General features: G+C 33.5%; 1 protein-coding gene across 5 annotated transcripts in view; it reads right to left on the minus strand.

The window, feature by feature from the left end:
- Positions 1 to 19,180, minus strand: part of NAA35 (N-alpha-acetyltransferase 35, NatC auxiliary subunit) — a 105,126-nt gene that overhangs the window by 24,677 nt on the left and 61,269 nt on the right. For all 5 annotated transcript variants that reach the window (XM_079113375.1, XM_079113374.1, XM_079113377.1 and 2 more), the window contains exons 12-14: positions 17,670 to 17,848; positions 10,070 to 10,129; positions 5,642 to 5,748 (exon numbers count right to left, since the gene is read on the minus strand). In XM_079113375.1, the coding sequence (XP_078969501.1) occupies positions 5,642 to 5,748; positions 10,070 to 10,129; positions 17,670 to 17,848 (346 nt within the window). The remainder of the gene's footprint in view (positions 1 to 5,641; positions 5,749 to 10,069; positions 10,130 to 17,669; positions 17,849 to 19,180) is intronic.

The raw sequence follows: 19,180 nt of genomic DNA on the forward strand, positions 1-19,180 counted from the left end.
AAAACTGTAAAACATTGCCACTTTTATCATCAAATTTTCTTAGAAATATGTGCTTTCCATAAAAATATTGTTAACATGTAACAGACTATTATGTTTTAAATGAATTAGAAAATTTAAAGTATCATTTTAATTTGTAAAATAATATCTTATCAATAGATACAACCAATATAAACAGAAGCTAGCGGGTTCCTTATTTACATTTCTTAAGAATATAAAGGGGTCCTAAAATAAAGTTTGAGAACTGCTGCTTTAGAGGTACCTCTAACAATTCTTTTTATTGGGGCATGGGGGGGTGGTACCAGGAATTGAAATGAGGGGCACTCAACCACTAAGCCACATTCCCAGCCCTATTTTCTGTTTTTTTTTAGAGACAGGGTCTCACTGAGTTGCTTAGTGCCTCACTAAGTTGCTGAGGCTGGCTCTGAACTCCCAATTCTCCTGTCTCAGCCTCCTGAGCCACTGGAATTACAGGTGTGTGCTACCACACCCAGCACAATTTAATTCTTGATACCCAATCCCAGCCCTACTCTGGGACCTCTCAGGAAGCTCCACCCCTTGTGCTGCACATGGTTCACTCCCTCAATTTACTCACATAAGTGCACAAATATCACTACCTCTAAAATCAGGAAGCCAACTAGGAAGGTTGTCTTTCTTTCTTCTCACCCCTCACCCAGGCTTTTTGTTACTATTGTTGCTGTTGTGCTGGGGACTGAAACCACCCAGGGTCGCTTTACCACTGTGCTGTTACATCATTCCTGCCCTTTTTATTTTTTTATTTTGAGACAAGGTCTCTAGTACTAAGTTGCCCAGACTGGCTTGAATTTGGGATCCTCTTGCCTCAGCCTCCCCAGTCACTGGGATTACAAATCATATAAGCTAGGCCTGGCCCAGCAAAGACTGATTCTTGATGAGTGCCATCTTTCTGGCTTGTAGAGAACTATCGGCTGTCTTTTTTCAGTGTATTCACATCAAATGGGGAAGTAGCTGCTAGCCCATGCCCTCCAATCCCTTTCTCTTTTTTATAAGGACAATAATCCCATTATGGATGCTTTACCCTCTTGATTTCATCTAAATCTAATTTTCTCCTAAATGCCCCACTTCCAAATATCACCACACTGAAGGTTATAGCAATAACACTTAAGTTTTCAGGAGACAAAAACATTTAGTCCAAAACAGCAGCATAGCCACCTACAGAAAGGAAATGTGTAGAATAACTTTCAAATTAAGGAAAAGAAAAAGGAAAATTAATAAAAACTGGATCAAATCAGGAAAATATAAGAAAAAGGAAAATAAACAGTAAATAAACCCAGGAGAAACAAATAAAATGAAATAATATATTTCAATGAACAGGCTGAATTCTACTTTTAACAGAATTAGATTACCAAGAATTAAAACCAAAATCCAGTTGAACACCAGTAAAAGAAACCCATTAAAACGGTGATAAAAGATGAGTTTAAATAACAAGGAATGAACAATGAGATGCCAGAACCATTTTTAGAGAAGAGAAAGCAGGAATAGCACAAAATAAGGGGGTACTTAAGTTTGAAAGCATTATAGCACAGGGATAGTGTATAACAATAAAAGGCACAACTGACAAGGTCAGCGAATAGTTTCAAATCATATGCACCAAGGCTGGGGCTGTAGCTCAGTGGAAGAGTGCATGCCTAACAAGTGTGAGGCACTGGGTTCAATCCTCAACACCACATAAAGATAATAAAATAAAGGTACTGTGTCCATCTACAACTAAAAAATTTTTTTAAAAATCATATAAGCAGCAACAATTAAGAATACAAAGAGAATTCCATAAATTTTGGTAATCTGTCTTATTTAAAAGTGTATAGACACATGTATGTATACCTAATTATATGCTGTTTGGAATTAGGTACATAAGAACTGCATAACAAACTCAAGTAGGTGAATATCAAGTTGCATTCTAAGGCAAATTTTTTTTTCCCTTATATGAGTAACAGACATGAAAATCAGGCATGCACTTAGCCATACAATAAGTAAAATTAAATTAGATTTTATAATTGGGTAAAATCAGAAACAACAATAAATTTTCCAAAAGTCTTTACTTGAAAATTAAATACATTTAAAAGTGACTCTTGGATTAAGAAGGAAAAACAAAACTTATAATATCTGTAAAAAGCAATACAAAGGTTACTTTCTACTGAAATGAGTAAAGCTAAATCATGAACAAAATAATCAATCTTGAATATCTCATTATAAGTAACTAATTTAAAGAAAGATGTAGAGATGTAAAAAGTAACAATGACAACTATCATAAAAGTAAATGAAATGATTATTTCCATTAACATAACATTCAGTCTTGCCCACTGAATATTCAACTTTGTTTTACGATCTAGAGAGCAAAGAGACAAAATGAAATAACTGATGTACAATAGAAAATAAAAGATAAAATTATCTCTTAGGAAAAAAATCTCAATTATAACAACTCATAGATAATAAGAAAAAAAAGAGGAGAAAAAATTCTAAGTACTACCAGAGAATACATTTATCAAGAAATACATAGGATCTGCATCAAAAAAATTAATAAAGAAAATAATACTATGTCCTTTGCTTGTAAGATTTAATAGCATAAAAACGAGAACTCTTAAAATTAATATTTAATTCCAATTAGAATTTCAGGCTTTAAAAAGCCTGCATAAAATTATTCTTAACATTTTTTAAAGAAGAATAAAAATAGCAAACAAGAATCAAAAAAGTCCTGAAAAAGAATTAGGGCAGGAGGACATAACATAACATAACTATATAACTATACAGGCTCCTTCACTCTATTCCTTAGACTATATTTATATTATGAAATATTTAGGAGCCATTAAAAAATTTGTTATAACTATATCAGGTAATTTGGGATGTAAGGCTATCATGTATCTCTCTTTCTCTCCATCTCTTTTCTTTTGTTGCACTATTGGGTATTAAACCTAGGGGTGCTCTCCCATTGAACTATATCCCCAAGCTGGCCTCAAATTTGCAATTCTACTGCCTCAGCTTCCCAAGTAGCTGGGTTTATATGTGGTGTACCACCATACCCAGCTATCACATATATTTAAGTGGAAAAAGATAAAGCAGGGGGGAGCGGGGGTTGGTTGGAATACTGGCCAAATTATATAGTTATATTGTATGCATGTACAAATATATAAGAGCAAATCCCACCATATGTATAACTATAATGCAGCAATAAAAAACGTGGAGGAAAAAATATTTTTTTAAACATAAGGTTTTTATATTTAAAAGATTATAAAAAGCAATCTACAAAAATAACTTAAAAATTCATGATAAAGAGCCGGGATGGTGGCTCAGTGGTAGAGTACTTGCCTTGCATATGTGAGGCACTGGGTTCTATCCTCAGTACCACATAAAATGAATAAGTAAAATAAAGATATTGTATCTATCTACAACTAAAAAGAAAATTTTTTAAATTCATGATAAAAATAGTCTGATGAATGTAATTCCATTTATATAAAAGTTATATACATGTGCATATATTTATACATAAGTAGTCATCAAAATGTAGTCATCTCACAGTTAAGATGTCAGGAAATTTTTTTTTTTTTTTGCTGTTTTCACGTATTTTTTTGCATTGTTTGAATTTTTGAGTGTGACAGTTTATTATTCATGTAATCAACCTTTTTAAAAATGGCAGCCTAGTTACTCTCTTTTCTCTTTTCCTGTTGAAACATATTACTACTACTTCCATCTCTAAAATATTTTTTAAATCTCTCTTCTATACATATGCAGAATTTTAATCCTTCATCATCCCTCACCTGCACAAACTAAACAGCCTAAATGCTTTATTTCCACTGTCACTTCTTCTCATTACCTGTTTTCTTCCCATCAACAAAGCAATTATGCCATCCCCTCCTCAAAACTTGATAGTTCCTCACTGACCACAAAATAAAAATCAAACCTTAACAGAACATTCAAGACTCACTCAGATCTTATTCCAAAATCTTATCATCCACCTCCTATTCATTTGTTCAACAAGTATTTACTATGCACTTACTACGTGTAAGGCACCATTCTAGCATTGTAACACATCAGTCAAAATATTTGGCTATTCTGATAGAATAGCTCAAAATACCTGCCCTGAGTTTGTGGAGTTTGTATTCTAACTGGGGCAATAGGGAGAAAGGAAGATAGTGGACAAACATAATAAACAAGTTAATTATACAGCATGCAAGAAGAAAATTGTTACGGAAAACAGAAATGCATTGGAGGTGGAGATTCCAATTTTTAAATAGGGTGGTCAGAGTAACTCTCACTGCGGAGAGACTCACCAGGCTTGAAGGTGGGTGAGGGGGTGTCAGCCAAGGGGGTTTCTGAGGAAAATGCCCCCTCCTATCCTCCACTCTATGCAAAGACCTCCTGAGAGTGAGAGAGTGCCCACATGTTCCAAGAATAGCAAGAACGCCAGTATGACTGGACCAACAAAGGTTAGGCTGAGTGCACCAAGGGAGGGGAGAGAGTCAAAGAAGGTACAAGAAGGACCTAGACCCAAGCACACCAAGTTGTATAGGCCCCATCATAAGGGCTATCGCTTTTACTGTGAATGAAATGGGAATGTAACCAACATTGTACATCCTTCCAGAGATGGTCCTTACCTAACAGGAGTAGGGGCTAAATTCTCAAGCTTTCTTATCCCTGAGAAGACAAGTCTGGGGTTTTCAACCACACTGTCTCTAGAGGCCCCTATAGGACTAAAACAAAGTTACTTTCTATGGAGTGCACTTGCTTGATGTCCCACTTGCCCACAACACTGCAGACTTTTCCTGGGAATACTTCCTAAAATACATTCACATAAATCTTAGTCTCAGGGTCTGCTTACAGGGAACCCAACCTAAGACTAAGCTACCAGAGTTGTACTTGACACATGGCATGATTTATTCAACAAATTGCTTCTAAGAAGGCTGAACTACTAATTGTTCTTAAAATACATTTTATACTCTCACATCTTTGCACATGCTATTTTTTTGTTTGTTTGTTAAATAATAATGAGGACTGGGGTTGTGGCTCAGTGGTAGAGCACTTACCTAGGACATGTCAGGCACTGGGTTCAATCCTCAGCACTACATAAAAAAATAAATAAATAAAGGCATTGTGCCCATCTACAAACTAAAAAAATATTTAAAAAGAAATAATAATGACCAAGTTCCTCTGTCCCCATCAGAAAAGTCCTACTCATTTCTCAAAATGTCAACTCAAATGATGATTTTTTTCTGTAAGCAATCTTTCCCAGTCTCTTATGCCATGTTTCCAGAACAGTGACTACTACATAATAATTTAAAGATCAATTATCGACTTTTAATTTTTTTCTAGACTCAGATCAAAAAGAGATCTTGTTTTTTATGACTTCACAATGTCTCTTTGTGAACAGACTTTGCAAAAACAGTCCAAGACAAATTACTGAATACCTAATAACTCCTGTTGTCAACATAAGAACCTTAATTTTAATTTAAGCAATATGTGGCAGAGATTAATTAATTTTAACAAGACTGAGTTGTTTTTATAGAGAGACTACATTCCAAACTATTTTTATATTTTGTCTATAAAGAAGGAGTACAGAGAACTTTGACTTTTCAAAAAATACATACACCATAAGTTATCTTATAATACTTACTTGGGGGAAAGCACCGGAGGACTGACAAAAGACCGAAGTGCATCTTTCACCATATCTTGCATGAGATGAGTTCCAAAGACCTTTTTGTTATCCACCAGGAATGTGGTCTTAAAATAAATGTTATATATATTAGTAATGCTGCCAAACATAGTTGACAATACTGAGACAAGAGAATACTACCTTTAAATACTACAAAATACAAGTAATTAAAATATAAATACTGGTGGAAAACTTGTATAAATCACTGAATCCACAGTGAATACTGTTTATTATTGATTCTTATATAAGACATACTCTGATAAAGAATTTAAAAATACGTAGAAATACAAATACCCCAATTCAAAAAGCAGTAAATGAGTTGACTATTCTGGATGTGTCAAATGAACTCATATATAAGGGCTTCATAAATTACAAAATATTAAATGGCTATAAATATTAAGTTATTTGATAACTTTTTTGAGGCACTGGTGACCAAATCCAGGGCCATACACATGCTAAAAATGCTTTCTAATACACACAAACTTTGTAAAAATGAAAAAAATATATTTAAAAGTTTGCATTTAATTTCCTTCCTTTAACAATCTCAGTGTTTAACATGCCAGACCTTTGATTTTCTAATACTCATTTTTATTTTATTTTTCATTTACATAAAGTAAAATTCTGATCTTGTACAGTTCTAGAGTTCACAAATGCATAGTTGTTTGGTAATACAATCAAGGTACAGAACAATTACATCATACCCCAAATATTTCCTCTCATGTAATCTCTCTGGAATCAAGACCTCATCCCATCCCAAATCCCTAGTAACCACTGATCTATGCTCCAACTCTATTGTTTTGCCATTTCTAAAATGTGAGGAAGATTAAATCGGGCAGTCTTTGAGACTGGCTTCTTTGACCTAGCATGATGCCAATGAGGTTCAACTGCATTGGTGAGTGTATCAATATTTAATTCCTTTGTATTTCTGAGAAGTATTCCACTGTGTGTATTTATCACAGTATGTTTATCCATTGACCAGCCTAAGAATATTTGAGTTGTCTCAGTTACTGATGATTACAAACAAAACAGCTATAAACATGTTCACAGAGGTTTTTTGGGGAAATGTCAGATTTCACTTCTCTTAAGGAATCAACTAGGAATTTGCATGCTTAATTTTCTAAGAATCTGCTGAACTGTTTTCTGAAATGGCTGAACCACTTCACATTTCCATCACCAATGTACCCTCAGCAGCACCTGGTATGGACAGAATTTTTTCTAATGTAAGTTAATGCAAAAAAAAAAAAAAAAAAAAAGGTGGGTACTAGGCTGGGGTTGTGGCTCAGTAGTAGAGCATTTGCCTCACATTTGTGAGGCACTGGGTTCGATCCTCAGCACCACGTAAAATAAATAAATAAAGATATTGTGTCCATCTACAACTAAAAATTACTTTAAAAAAAAAATGTGGGTAGTATATCACAGTGGTTTAATTTGTATTTCCCTAACACTAATCATGATGAATATCTTTTCATACTGAATTTCAAATTTTTATCCACTTTAAAAATTAGGTTGTTTCCTTATGTTAAGCTTATGTGCTCTAGATACAATCCTTTGTCAGACATGATTTTCTCTTACTCTGTGGCATCTCATTTTCATTTTCTTAAGAGCCTCTTTAATAGAAGTTTTTAATTCATCAATTTATCATTTCTTCATCCATTAGAAGCATAAACATGTTTCTGATGCCATACTTAAGAAGTGCTGTTCTTCCCACACTTAAAAAGATATTCTCCTATCCTTTTCCTATCTCTCCATTCCTTTTGTTTTTTAAAAATTTGAGACAAGATCTTACTAAATGGCTTAGGATCTCACTAAACAGCCAAGATTAGCCGTGAACTTACTATTCTGCCTCAGCCTCCCAGGTTGCTGGGAATACATGTATGAGTCATTGCCCAACATCATCCCCAGTACTTATTTTGAGGCAGGGTCTTTCTTGCTAAGTTGTTAAGACTTGCCTCAAACTTGAGCTTCTCCAGCCTTAGCCTCCCAAGTTGCTGCGATTACTGGTGTGTGGTGTGATGCCTGTCCCTATCCTTTCTTTTAAAAATTTTATTGTTTTACATTCTATATTTAGGTTTTTGATGCATTTGTGTGTTTGTTTTTTTTTCATATGCCTATCCAAACTGTTCTTGCACCATTTGTTGAAAAGGTCATAATTTCTCCACTGAATTACCACTGTACCTTTGTCAAAAATTAACTGACCATATTACTGATCAATTACTTCACCACAGCAGTCAATCAATAAAGGATTATTTACCATGAAACTATACAATACAGGGCCAGGTTTTTTAAAAGATAACTTTTTAAAAGAGAATTTTCCCCTGGCTTCCATATAAAAAGTATTTCTATCATTTTGCCAATATCTCATAACTAGTCACATAAGAGTCATTTCTCCCACTTTTTTTTCCTTTCGAATTTATTTTTGCTATTGTAGTTATTTGCCTTTCCATATAAATTTTAGAATCAAATTCTTGAAAGTTACAAACATTTTGACTGAGAATGCCCTGAATTTGCAGAATTTGGGAAAAATCAGCATTTAATGATATTTTATCATTAAATGGGCTGGGGATGTAGCTCAATGGTAGAGCAACTACCTAGCATGCGTAAGACCCTGGGTGCAATCCCCAGCGCAACACACACACACATACAAAATAGCTACAATCCATGAACAAGGTTTATTTGTCCATTTTTTTTAAACTTCTGATTTCTTTTAACACTACACTACAGTTTCTCAGCATGCAGGAATACATTTTTTTTTTTTGTATATGGACCTCACATTTTATGATCTCATTAAACCCGTTCATCAGTTCTAGAAAACTCTTTGTAGATTCCTTGGCATTATACATAGAAAAATCACATTGTCTGTAGATAGAGAATATTTCTTCCTTTCTAAAATGTGTACTTTTTTTTACCCCTTGCCTTATTACACTGCCTCAGATGTCCAAGAATGGAGTGATGGCTGTGGAGTGATGAAAGCAGATATCCTTGCTTTGTTCCCAATCTCATGGGGAAAACAGTATTCCATCATTAAGTATAATGTTAGATGTAGGTTTTTTGGTATACACTATCAAGTTGAGGAAGTTCTATTCCTAGTTTTGCTCAGTTTTTAATAATAAATGTATGCTGAATATTGTCAAATGCTTTTCATTAATCTACTAAGACTTTAGATTGTATGATGACTATCAAACACTGAATAAGCCTTGGATTTTTGGGACAAACTCCAGTTGATCATGATCTAATTATCTCTTTTTGTGTACTTCTAGATTCAATTTGCTAATATTTGAAGAATTTTTTATGTCTGTGATCACAAAGAAAACTGGTCAATAGCTTTTTTGTTTAAAATGTTAATTTGGTTTTGGTGCTAAGTTAATGCTAGCCTCATGTAATGATTGTTCTTTGCCTCTTCTATTTTTTGTAAGGGACTATAAGGGACTATATAGAATTGGCCTGGGGTTTTCATTGGTGGAAGGTTTTTAACTGTGAATTCGACCTATTCAATAGATAAAGGACTATTCAAATTACCTATTTCTTCTTGAATGAGTTTTCAAAGTATCTTTCAAGAGACAGGTCCATTTTATCTATGTTTTGGAATTTATGGATTAGGAGTTATGTATAATATTTCCATATTATTCTTTTAATGTGCACAGGGTCTACAGTCATATCACTTCTCTCATTCTTGATGTTAATCATTTTGTATCTTTTCTCTTTTCCTTCTATCTAGTTAGAGGTCCATTGACCTTATTTATATTTTTCAAAGAATCTGCTTTTGATTGCATTGGTTTTCTCAACTGTTTTTGTTTTATGGATTTTACTGATTCTTGCTCTTACCGTTGTTACTTTCTTCCTTTCACTTGCTTTAATTTGCTCCTTTTCTAGTTTCTTCAAGTGGAGGTTTAAATTCCTAACGCCAGATCGCTTTTCTTCTTAAATATAAATATTTAATGCTATAAATTTCCAGTGAAAAATTGCTTTAGTTGTATCCTACAAATTTTGATGCTATATTTTCCTTTTCATTCAGTTCAAAATATTTTAATTTCCCTTACAAGTTTGTCTTTAACCTGTGAGTTATTTATAAGTGTATTGCTTAATTTCTGAGTATTTGGAGATCTTTCTAGATATTTCCTCTTAATGATTACTACTTTAGTACTTCTAAAGTACTTTTGCATGATTTCCACATATTAAAAATTTTAAATTGTTTTTTATACCCAGGATGTGATTTTGGTGAGTACCTAACACTTTAAGTCAATAATTCAATTAAAAAATACAACACTAACTGTGGAATAACCTTTTAAGTCTCTTCCTTTGGTTTGTCAAGTCAATAAAACAAAGTCAATACATACAATTTAATGTATAAATTAATTTAAAGTAGTCATTTTGAAACTAAATGGAACTTACCTGTAACAAAGATCTTGAAAGAACACAAGGTGACTGTTCACTAAATTCACAGAAAAAATCCTAGTAGACAGAGAAAAAGCAACGTCATTAGTAGATTAAGTAAAAGATGAAAATGTCAGAATATTAGAGCATAATTTTTTAAAATGACATACTATTATTTAAAACATGGTAAGTAGACAAAGATCATTTCTATAAGAACTGTCTAATTATATCAAAGGGACAGTGGATAAATTTTAGAGACTAAATTTTTTTAAAGAGTGGCCAATAATAGAATCATGTGGGAAGCAATATTAAATTTATACACCACAAAAATAATATCAATAATAATTTATTAAGAAATGGCAAAACTTTAGTTCTTACTTCAAAGAAGTAAGTCTCAATAACCAGGTCAACTGGACTCATATTACTCATGGCTTTAAGGAAAGTATTACCTCATGTACATATGTGACTGCATGACAAATGTGATTCTATAATATGTATAATCAGAAAAATGAGTAATTATACCCCATTTATGTATGATTTATCAAAATGCATAAATGCAGTCTACTGTCATATATAATTAATACAAATTTTTTTAAAAAGTTCAGCTGTTAAAAAAAGACATAGTTTTACATACACAGAAAAAAAAATGTGAGAAAATACACTGTAATATTAACAAGTGTAGCTTATGGGATGGTAATTATTTTCATATTACTCTGCATATTCCAAATTTTATAGTTAAAATGTACATATCTTAACTCTTGAATTGGGAACTGTTAGATATAGGTACATGGCCTTGAGAACACATATGGCATTGCTGTAGGATTGCAGTGAAAGAATAAAAGAATGGACTTTTCTGAGTTTCCTCCTCTTTGGCCACTTATCAGCCTGACCTGTAGACGTAAAGTTTAATTCTGTACAACCTTATTTTCTCAATTTATGTGTTTTGTTCCTCAGAATCTTATCATTGCTCATTCTGTGATTACTACCTATATTGTAAAATCTCCAAAATTGTATCTCTAACACAGAACTTTAATCTTTATCCCTACTGTCAATATCAGTGTCTCTATTTAAATACTTCGAAAGCAAATTGAATTCAACTTCACTAAGACTCTTAGATCTTGTCCTAAGAATTCCCCAATTTCAAGAACAGCAAAAAATGCATCTAAACTTATAAGTCAGAAACCTGAAGATCTTCCTGAGAGCTTTCTTATGTCTCATATTTAATTTACCACCAATATTCCACCAATTTTAGCTGACATGTAGCTCTTTTAACCTCACACCATCTGCCTTACATTAGCACTACCACCCTAATATTAGCACTTCTTTGGGCTATAGTAATGGTTTCTTAATTTATCTTCCCATGTTTACTTTAGTTCCTTCTAATCTTGTCTATAACACAGCCATTGCATCGTTGCAAATTGTTAATTACTATTACTACCCAATCTGTAATGATATAAATCTCTAATAGCTTCTTTCCTTTGTTCCGTGATAAAAACCGAAATCTTGAAGGTGGTTTAAATGGCCTTGCTTGGCCTGTTTACCTTTCCAGCCTTAACAAATCCCCAACTCCTCCATCAATCTAATTATAGGCTCCATGCTACCAGCTTTCTTTCAGTTTTTTAATTGTATCATGCTGAGGAGAGGAACATTCAGCTTCCTTCACCTGGAACCATCCTTTACCCCCATCATCCTAACATCTATTTAACTTCCAAATATATTAGCTTTACCTTTACTTCCTTGATCATCTAGATCAGTTCCGTCATTATATATGTTCCAGTTCATTTCTTTCATACCTCTATTATGATTTGTAATTCTATAATCATTTGTATGACTATCTGATTGAAATCTATCTCATTCTAGGCTATAAAGACTATGACAACTTAGATGATATGTTTTTGCTCCTCACGGTATACAAGGTATACAAACACCAGCACAAAGAAAATACCCAAAGGTATCTGGTGAACTGATGAATGTCTTTATGCCTGCTTTCATAGTTTCATTAGTATGCCATTTATGCAAATCTCTTCTTTCTCTTTTATTCTTCCCTCTCTCTCACCCTCCTTGCTGTGCTAGGGAGTGAACCTGGCCTCACACATGCTAAGTGCATGCTCTACCATTAAGCTATGCCTTCAGCCTCCATTTTTATATTTCTTATTGCTAGTACATATCCCTAACAGAATATAATCCATAAAGTCTATACTTTCTACATCTAAATAAGGCACTCTTCCTAATTATTTCACAGCTGCTCAAAATATCCTATTCTGGGTCCCTCATATTGAGTTTCTCTTCACTAATTTCTCTACCCTCCTTCCTGCCATTATGTTTTTCTCTACATATGCAAAATACCAAAATCACTGAAAATGCAGAAAAATGCAAAGAATAAACTATCATCCAATATGTGAAATATAGTTAACATTTTGGTATTTGATATTCTAATCTTTTGTTCATTTCTTTTTGGTACCAGGGATTAAACCCAGGGGCACTTAACACTGAGCCACAACCTCAGCCCTTTTTTGTATTTTATATTGAGACAGGGTCTCACTAAGTTGCTTAGGGCCTCACTAAGTTGCTGAGGCTGGCTCTGAACTCGCAATCCTTCTGCCTCAGCCTCCCAAGCCATGTGGATTACAGGCTCAAACCACTGAACCCGCTCCAATTTTTTTTTTTAAACTGAATTTGTCTCCATCTCTGAAATATTCTTTTAGTCTGAGAGAATGTATAAGTGGATATATATCCTTAAACATAACATTCATAAACATAAACATTTTCTCAAGTCAATATTTTTTTAAAATCTTCTTTTTAAAGGCTATATGGAGTATATTCTACACATACCATAAAACGGATCGGATCACCATTGGGCATTGGGTTTCTAGTTTTTCAAGATTATAATCATTTAAAAAATACATTTTTAATGCATCTTTGCACATTATCTCCAATTATTTTATATTCAATTTCTAGAAAGGGAGTTGCTGGGTCAGAGAATACACAGTTTAAGACCTTGGAGATATAGCTATAGGAGTATAGGAGAATATTTCCCTATCTCAACATTAAATATTATTAAAACTTATTTTATGTGTATGGTACTTGGAACTGAACTCAGGAGTGCTCTACCATTAAGCTACATACCCAGACATATTTTATTTTGAGACAGGGTGTAAGTTGCCCAGGTAGCCCTTGAGAGCCTTCTGTCTCAATCTCCGGGGCACCTGGGATTACATGTGTGTGCCATTACATCTGGTCACTTTCCAATCTAGTTTATCTTACTTATACATAAGCACTCTTTATAATTCAGCATTTTATCCTAATAGTAATAGCAACAGGTTTCTGATGCAGACCTAGACTCTCTGATTCCTTATCCTTTCTTAACTTTTCTTGTCCTCTTGGTCCCTGCAACAGTTTCCCTACTACCACCTACATTCCTCTGTCTCAAATCTTCATGGGATCCATGCTCTCCCTTACTACGCTCACTTCAACATCCAGTACTAGCAGTTCAGATCTGACTCTCCAGTTTTCACCTATTATGATATGCCATTATGCTATCATCTCCCTAACAAAGAAATCCATCACTTTTCTGTCAGAGAGCTAATACCAAGGAAAGTCTTTTTGGGTTGAAGAAGATATCAAGAACTACTCTGATGTTCTATGATGGCTTTGGTGTTGACGAGTCAGGGTAAAAAGGAGAATGGAAGATACAATGATGGGTGGAAGTTGAATCCACCATACATTTTACTATATATGAGTAACAGTAAGAACTATGGGAAAACCATAAATTCTGTGACTGATGATCATGGATATTAGAGATTAAATGTAAAGAAAGTGAAATAATTGGTTTATCTATATAATAGTATCTACTGTAGTTATGTAGACTGCTTGCTATGCCCGCTAAATCTCATGTACTACAAAGATAAAATACAAATGTGTAAAAATAATTATTGTAAGTTTTATTTGCTCTTTCCAAGTATCTGCCTCAAGGTTCTCATTACCTGTACTACTGTTATTAGCCTTCTAAGACAAGGGGGATCGTTGACTTACATTATTTCACTGTTGAAGAATATACATGGTTCCACAATCTAAAGACATCATCATCTGAGTTTTCTAATTTTTGCTTCACCTTAATTACCCACACTTATTCAACTTTTCAACTCATAACCGAACATGTAGCCACTTAGAATGTCTGTCTTTCTGATCTGACAATCTTTGACTATGTTTCTCATTCCCCCAAAAAAGTCTCTTCTACTTTTTCATTATCAAAATCCTATTCATGTCCCAAGGCTCAGATAAAATTCCAACTCTTCCATAGTTCCAACTCACACAGATTTTTCCCTGTTTAAAAATGTTACTGTACATATTCAGACAACTTAGGTATATGGGTATTAAGTTCAACTCCCTAACTGAAGGGAGTAAGGTGGAAAAACAGAATCTGGGGCTGGGGTTGCAGCTCAGTAGCACAGGGCTTGTCTAGTGCATGTGAGGTATTGGGTTTGATCCTTAGCACCTCATAAAAATAAATAAAATAAAGGTATCATGTTTATTTACAACCAAAAATATTTAAAAATAAAACAGAACCTGTCATACTTTTTCTAAATATCATTCCCAATTATACTCCTATTTGTCACTTCAGACTTCCTTTGTAAACCTTAGAGAGATTATTATGCTGTTTAAATATGAATCTCGTTTTAAATTGTTAATCTGAGGTACTTACTATAAACAAAATTTCAAATCTGGACATTTTCACTACCTATGAAAACTTGTATATACGATAATCACCATCAGGGGTATACCCAAAACAACAGTCATTGAATATGATTTAAAACAGGATTAAAAGTTTCACTATAGGCTGAGCTAGGAAAGCAACTGATTAGGAAGCAGTCACTGGCATCAAATGGACTCACAAAACCACAGTACTACAAACAGCTATGACAACAGATCAGATTCAGGAAGGCAATCAGGAGCCAACAGTCCAAAACTGGGGAAAAGTTTAAACAGTAGACAAAAGAAGAAGGAATGGGATATAGACCAAAAAAGCCAAAGTTGTTTACATGGGCAGGCAAGAGATTAGTCAGAAATAGGTTCTCTAATTCATTTAAAGCTGAGAATCTGCTATGTTCAAATAAAACAGATTTAAGACACCAGGTCCAAGAAAATCTTGATGGAAAATGACTCAATACTAATGAATTAGGATAAAGAGTCATCAAAATGGAAATACTTAATTGGTAATAGTCATAAAAATGGAAATAGTTAATTGGTAATAGGTGGGAAAGATTCTAAAAACTGTTTTATCTTTGCTTTGTCCTGCAATACTTTTTAATGACTAAAACAAACAAACCTCTTTCTTTTAATTTCCTAAAAACTGTGATGAATATATAGGAAAAAGAACAACAAAAACATGATACCAGAGTAAAAACATCTCCCTCATCTACTGCTTAACCTTCATATGCACAGCCAAAAGTACTTAGTGATGTGGGTCACAGGCAGAAAGTATATTAGAAGTCTGTACAAAGGCTGCCATTTACCATTCCCCATTTCTCAATTCTCAAGCAGCTCAAAACCATAAAAATATCTATTTAGGCATCTACACAATCATGTTCTTTAGTAAGAAATCCTGAAACTTGTATAAAAACATCTGAAAAATCACTGACAATGTCTCAGCTACCTACTATGTTTAGAACCAATGTGAATTCCCTGAACTGTGTGAAACAGGCCATGGTCTTCTCTGAGGGTTTGGTGAAAATGACAGCCTACTTAGCCTTCAATATTAGCCCACCAAGACGCAAGTCATTCCTATTGCTTGTTATCATTAAAAAAAAAAAGGTATTTGTCTACCAAGAACAGAACAGTACTAGTAAAACAACAATATACATTAAGAATATGTTATCTTCTGGGATATAAAATAATAAAATAGTTAGCTTACACTGTAAGATGTTATAATTAATCTGGTAGACACAAATATATTCCTATTAACAATCAGGATCAAAAAAGTAAGATGAAACAGAAAAAACGGTTCTATTCTAATTTCAAATATGTCCCTACTGTCATCTAATTTGGTTATAAGCCCTCTGAACCTTAGTTTACTTAGCTTCAAAATGGTTTATATCTATGATTTCTTCTATTTTAAAATCGCTGGAATCAGGGCAATTCTTAGAATCAGGGCAAACTACTAAAAATAAAGCAAGCACAAGAGAAGTTTGTTTTGTTTTGTGATTTGCTTTTTCGCAGTGCTGGGGATAGAATCCAGGGGCTTACATATGTTAGACAAAAGCTCTCTATCACTGAGCTACATCTACAGCTCAACATAAAGTAATGAAAGTATAAACACTGAGAGTTTCACTAAGGAATGAAGCCTTGTGTTAGGCTTTAATGACAAAAAATTATGTGTGAGACAATAAGGGTATTATAAGAATGAATGGAAATAAAAGTACGAATCTTTATTGACCATGAACTGTATCCTAGAAACTATTGTCTAGTACTGGGAATATAAACTAGATTTTTGTTATCTCAAGGAACACAGGTACAGTGGCAAACTGTAACCAAAACGGAAGGATTCATAGAAGAAATGACATGGGGTTAGTAATTACATACCTGAGCAAGTAAAGTAACAAACAGCCAAAATGCCTGTCTATGCATAGTTACACAACAAGTATTAGTATGCTTATGTTCTTAAAAAAACAGTACTACTTTGCATAGTTTCTATCTTCCTACAAATCTTATATATGTCACTGTACTCTTACCAACTAAAAAGCTCCACCCCTGAATATTTTAATATTCTCAAATACATCCTGTTTTTCTACATCTTAACATAAAAAGGATTAATCACAAAATATGGGTAGCTCAACAACTTCATTTTTTAGGAATTTATCTTAAGGGAGAATAAAACACATTATACAAAGATTTACCTACAAAGGTTTTCACCTGAGTATTGTTTATAACAATGAAACAATGAAAATTATTTAAATGTAAAATTAACATGGATCAAAAAAATTTATAAGCATATAATGGAATAACACATCATTAAAATAATGTAAAAGCATGTGTATTTGTTGAAATGAAAAGGAAAATGGGGTGCTGGGGTTGTAGCTCAGTGGCTGAATGCTTGCCTAGCATGCATGAGGCACTGGGTTCAATCCTCAGCACCACATGAAAACAGATAAATAAATTGGAAATATTGTGTCCATCTACAATTTCAAAAAAAAAAATTTTTTTTCTTTTAAAAGAAAAGTGTCCATGATATAAAGGTTAGTGATTGAAAAAACAGGTAATCTAACACCATGATCCCATTTTTATTATACAAAAATATATTCATGTGTATGCACACATACATATACACTTCTACAAAAAATGTTCTGAAAACAGAATTCAGGCTTCAAATCCCATTCTTAAAACTTGGGTGAATCACCTAGCCTCTACTTTTTACTTTAGTTTCTGAATCTCTAAAATGGGCAGTATAAAATCCTCATGAAGATTAAATACTATGTATGTATATGGATTCCCTCCCCACAACTTAATTATCTTATCAGGGAAAACAGGTAAGCACTATTATTTACCCTTGGGACAATCAGTTTCTAAAAAGTGATCTATTATTAAACCAAAGTTATATTGCAGAATAGAAATTTGTACTTACCAGAATACAATGTAAATTTGTTAAATTCACCACCTCACACACGGTTTTTATTCTATCTATCAATCTTGCAAAATAGTTGACCATTTCTTCCCTTTTAATTATTTTTGCATATCGAGGGAAGGTGGGTGGAAGTAGCCTCTGGTTAACAAGTGGCTCAAAACCCATCATAATTGGATGATCTAAAAAGAAAAGAAAAAGTTTCAATGTTTCTCTGAATTTTAAACTGCAAATGCTACTAAATATAAAAAAAGAAAATGCCTTAGAATTTGGCACCTCCAAATTCTAACCACAAAATCTTATAAATGCATTTTATAATTTATAATTAAAATATCTACACACATTTTTTTCTTAAATGAGATAAAAAGACTTAACTTCAAAACTGTACTTTCTACCTACATGGTAGTAGTTGTGGTGCTGTAAGGGGATTTCCATCAAAATGAACTCCAAGCCAAGAATGGGACTGTGAAGAAAGGTAAAATGGGAGCACAAAAAATTGTAGGCTTTACTTCAATTACTGAACCAAACAGGATCAATTCCTGTTTAGCTACATAATAATCCAGATCAGTAGAACAGCTCTTTCAAGCCTCACAAAGCCCTGAATGCATTTGGTACTGAGATATAATCACATAAGTCCAAGGTGTTTTAAAGAAAATATCACAAGAGACTTAAGGGTGAGTTCCTTTCTCCCATTCTCTGTTCACTGGTGATCTCACTTCTCACACACTTGTTAGTACAAAGCTCCAAATCATGTCTTTCTCAACTTGAAATCTAAAATGAGAATGTAAGTCTCAGACAAAGAAAGGATTATGAATTTTGGACTCAAAGTTCTCCTACCAGCTATAACCCAAGAATAAATACAATTTCAGAAGTCAATGAAAGAAAACTAAGCTGAATAAGTGTATTATTAAGAATTCAAAACAAAGTGACAACCAAAATATAATAATACCACCTAAGGCACATACCATTAACTGTTCTTCAGGATCATGCAAACAAAGATGCTTCCCAGGGTTTTTGGCTTTTTTCCCTCTTCTCCATTCTAAGTTCTTCCTGGTTTAAGTTACTTAGCTTTACGTGAATTCCAATTTAACTGATGCTTCCCAGACTAAAATACTTGGCCTACAATCTTTCTCCTTAGTTCCAAATCTATGATTTCAAACTGCATAAGGGAATTTCCACTTTGGTATCCCACATCATCTCAAAAGGCACAAGTCAAAAAACTACCTTTACCTTTTCCCTAACATTGCCTCTTCTCCCTATATCCCCTTTCTCAATATAAAAACCCACTATTCTTATAATTCTTAAGCTATCAACCATGTCTCTTTTCACAACCTTATCTACTTAATCAGTCAATAATTTAAGGATTCCAAATCCTAATGTCTACTGAATCTCTCCACCCTCCTAACTTAGTGCCACTGCAATAGTCCACATGAACTGATTACTCCTTTATTAATCCTACACACTACCAATCTAAGTGTCCAAAATACAGCCTGATTCAATTCTCCTAACACAAA

The sequence above is a fragment of the Sciurus vulgaris genome (assembly GCF_902686455.1).
Source record: "Sciurus vulgaris genome assembly, chromosome: 15".
NCBI lineage: Eukaryota > Metazoa > Chordata > Mammalia > Rodentia > Sciuridae > Sciurus > Sciurus vulgaris.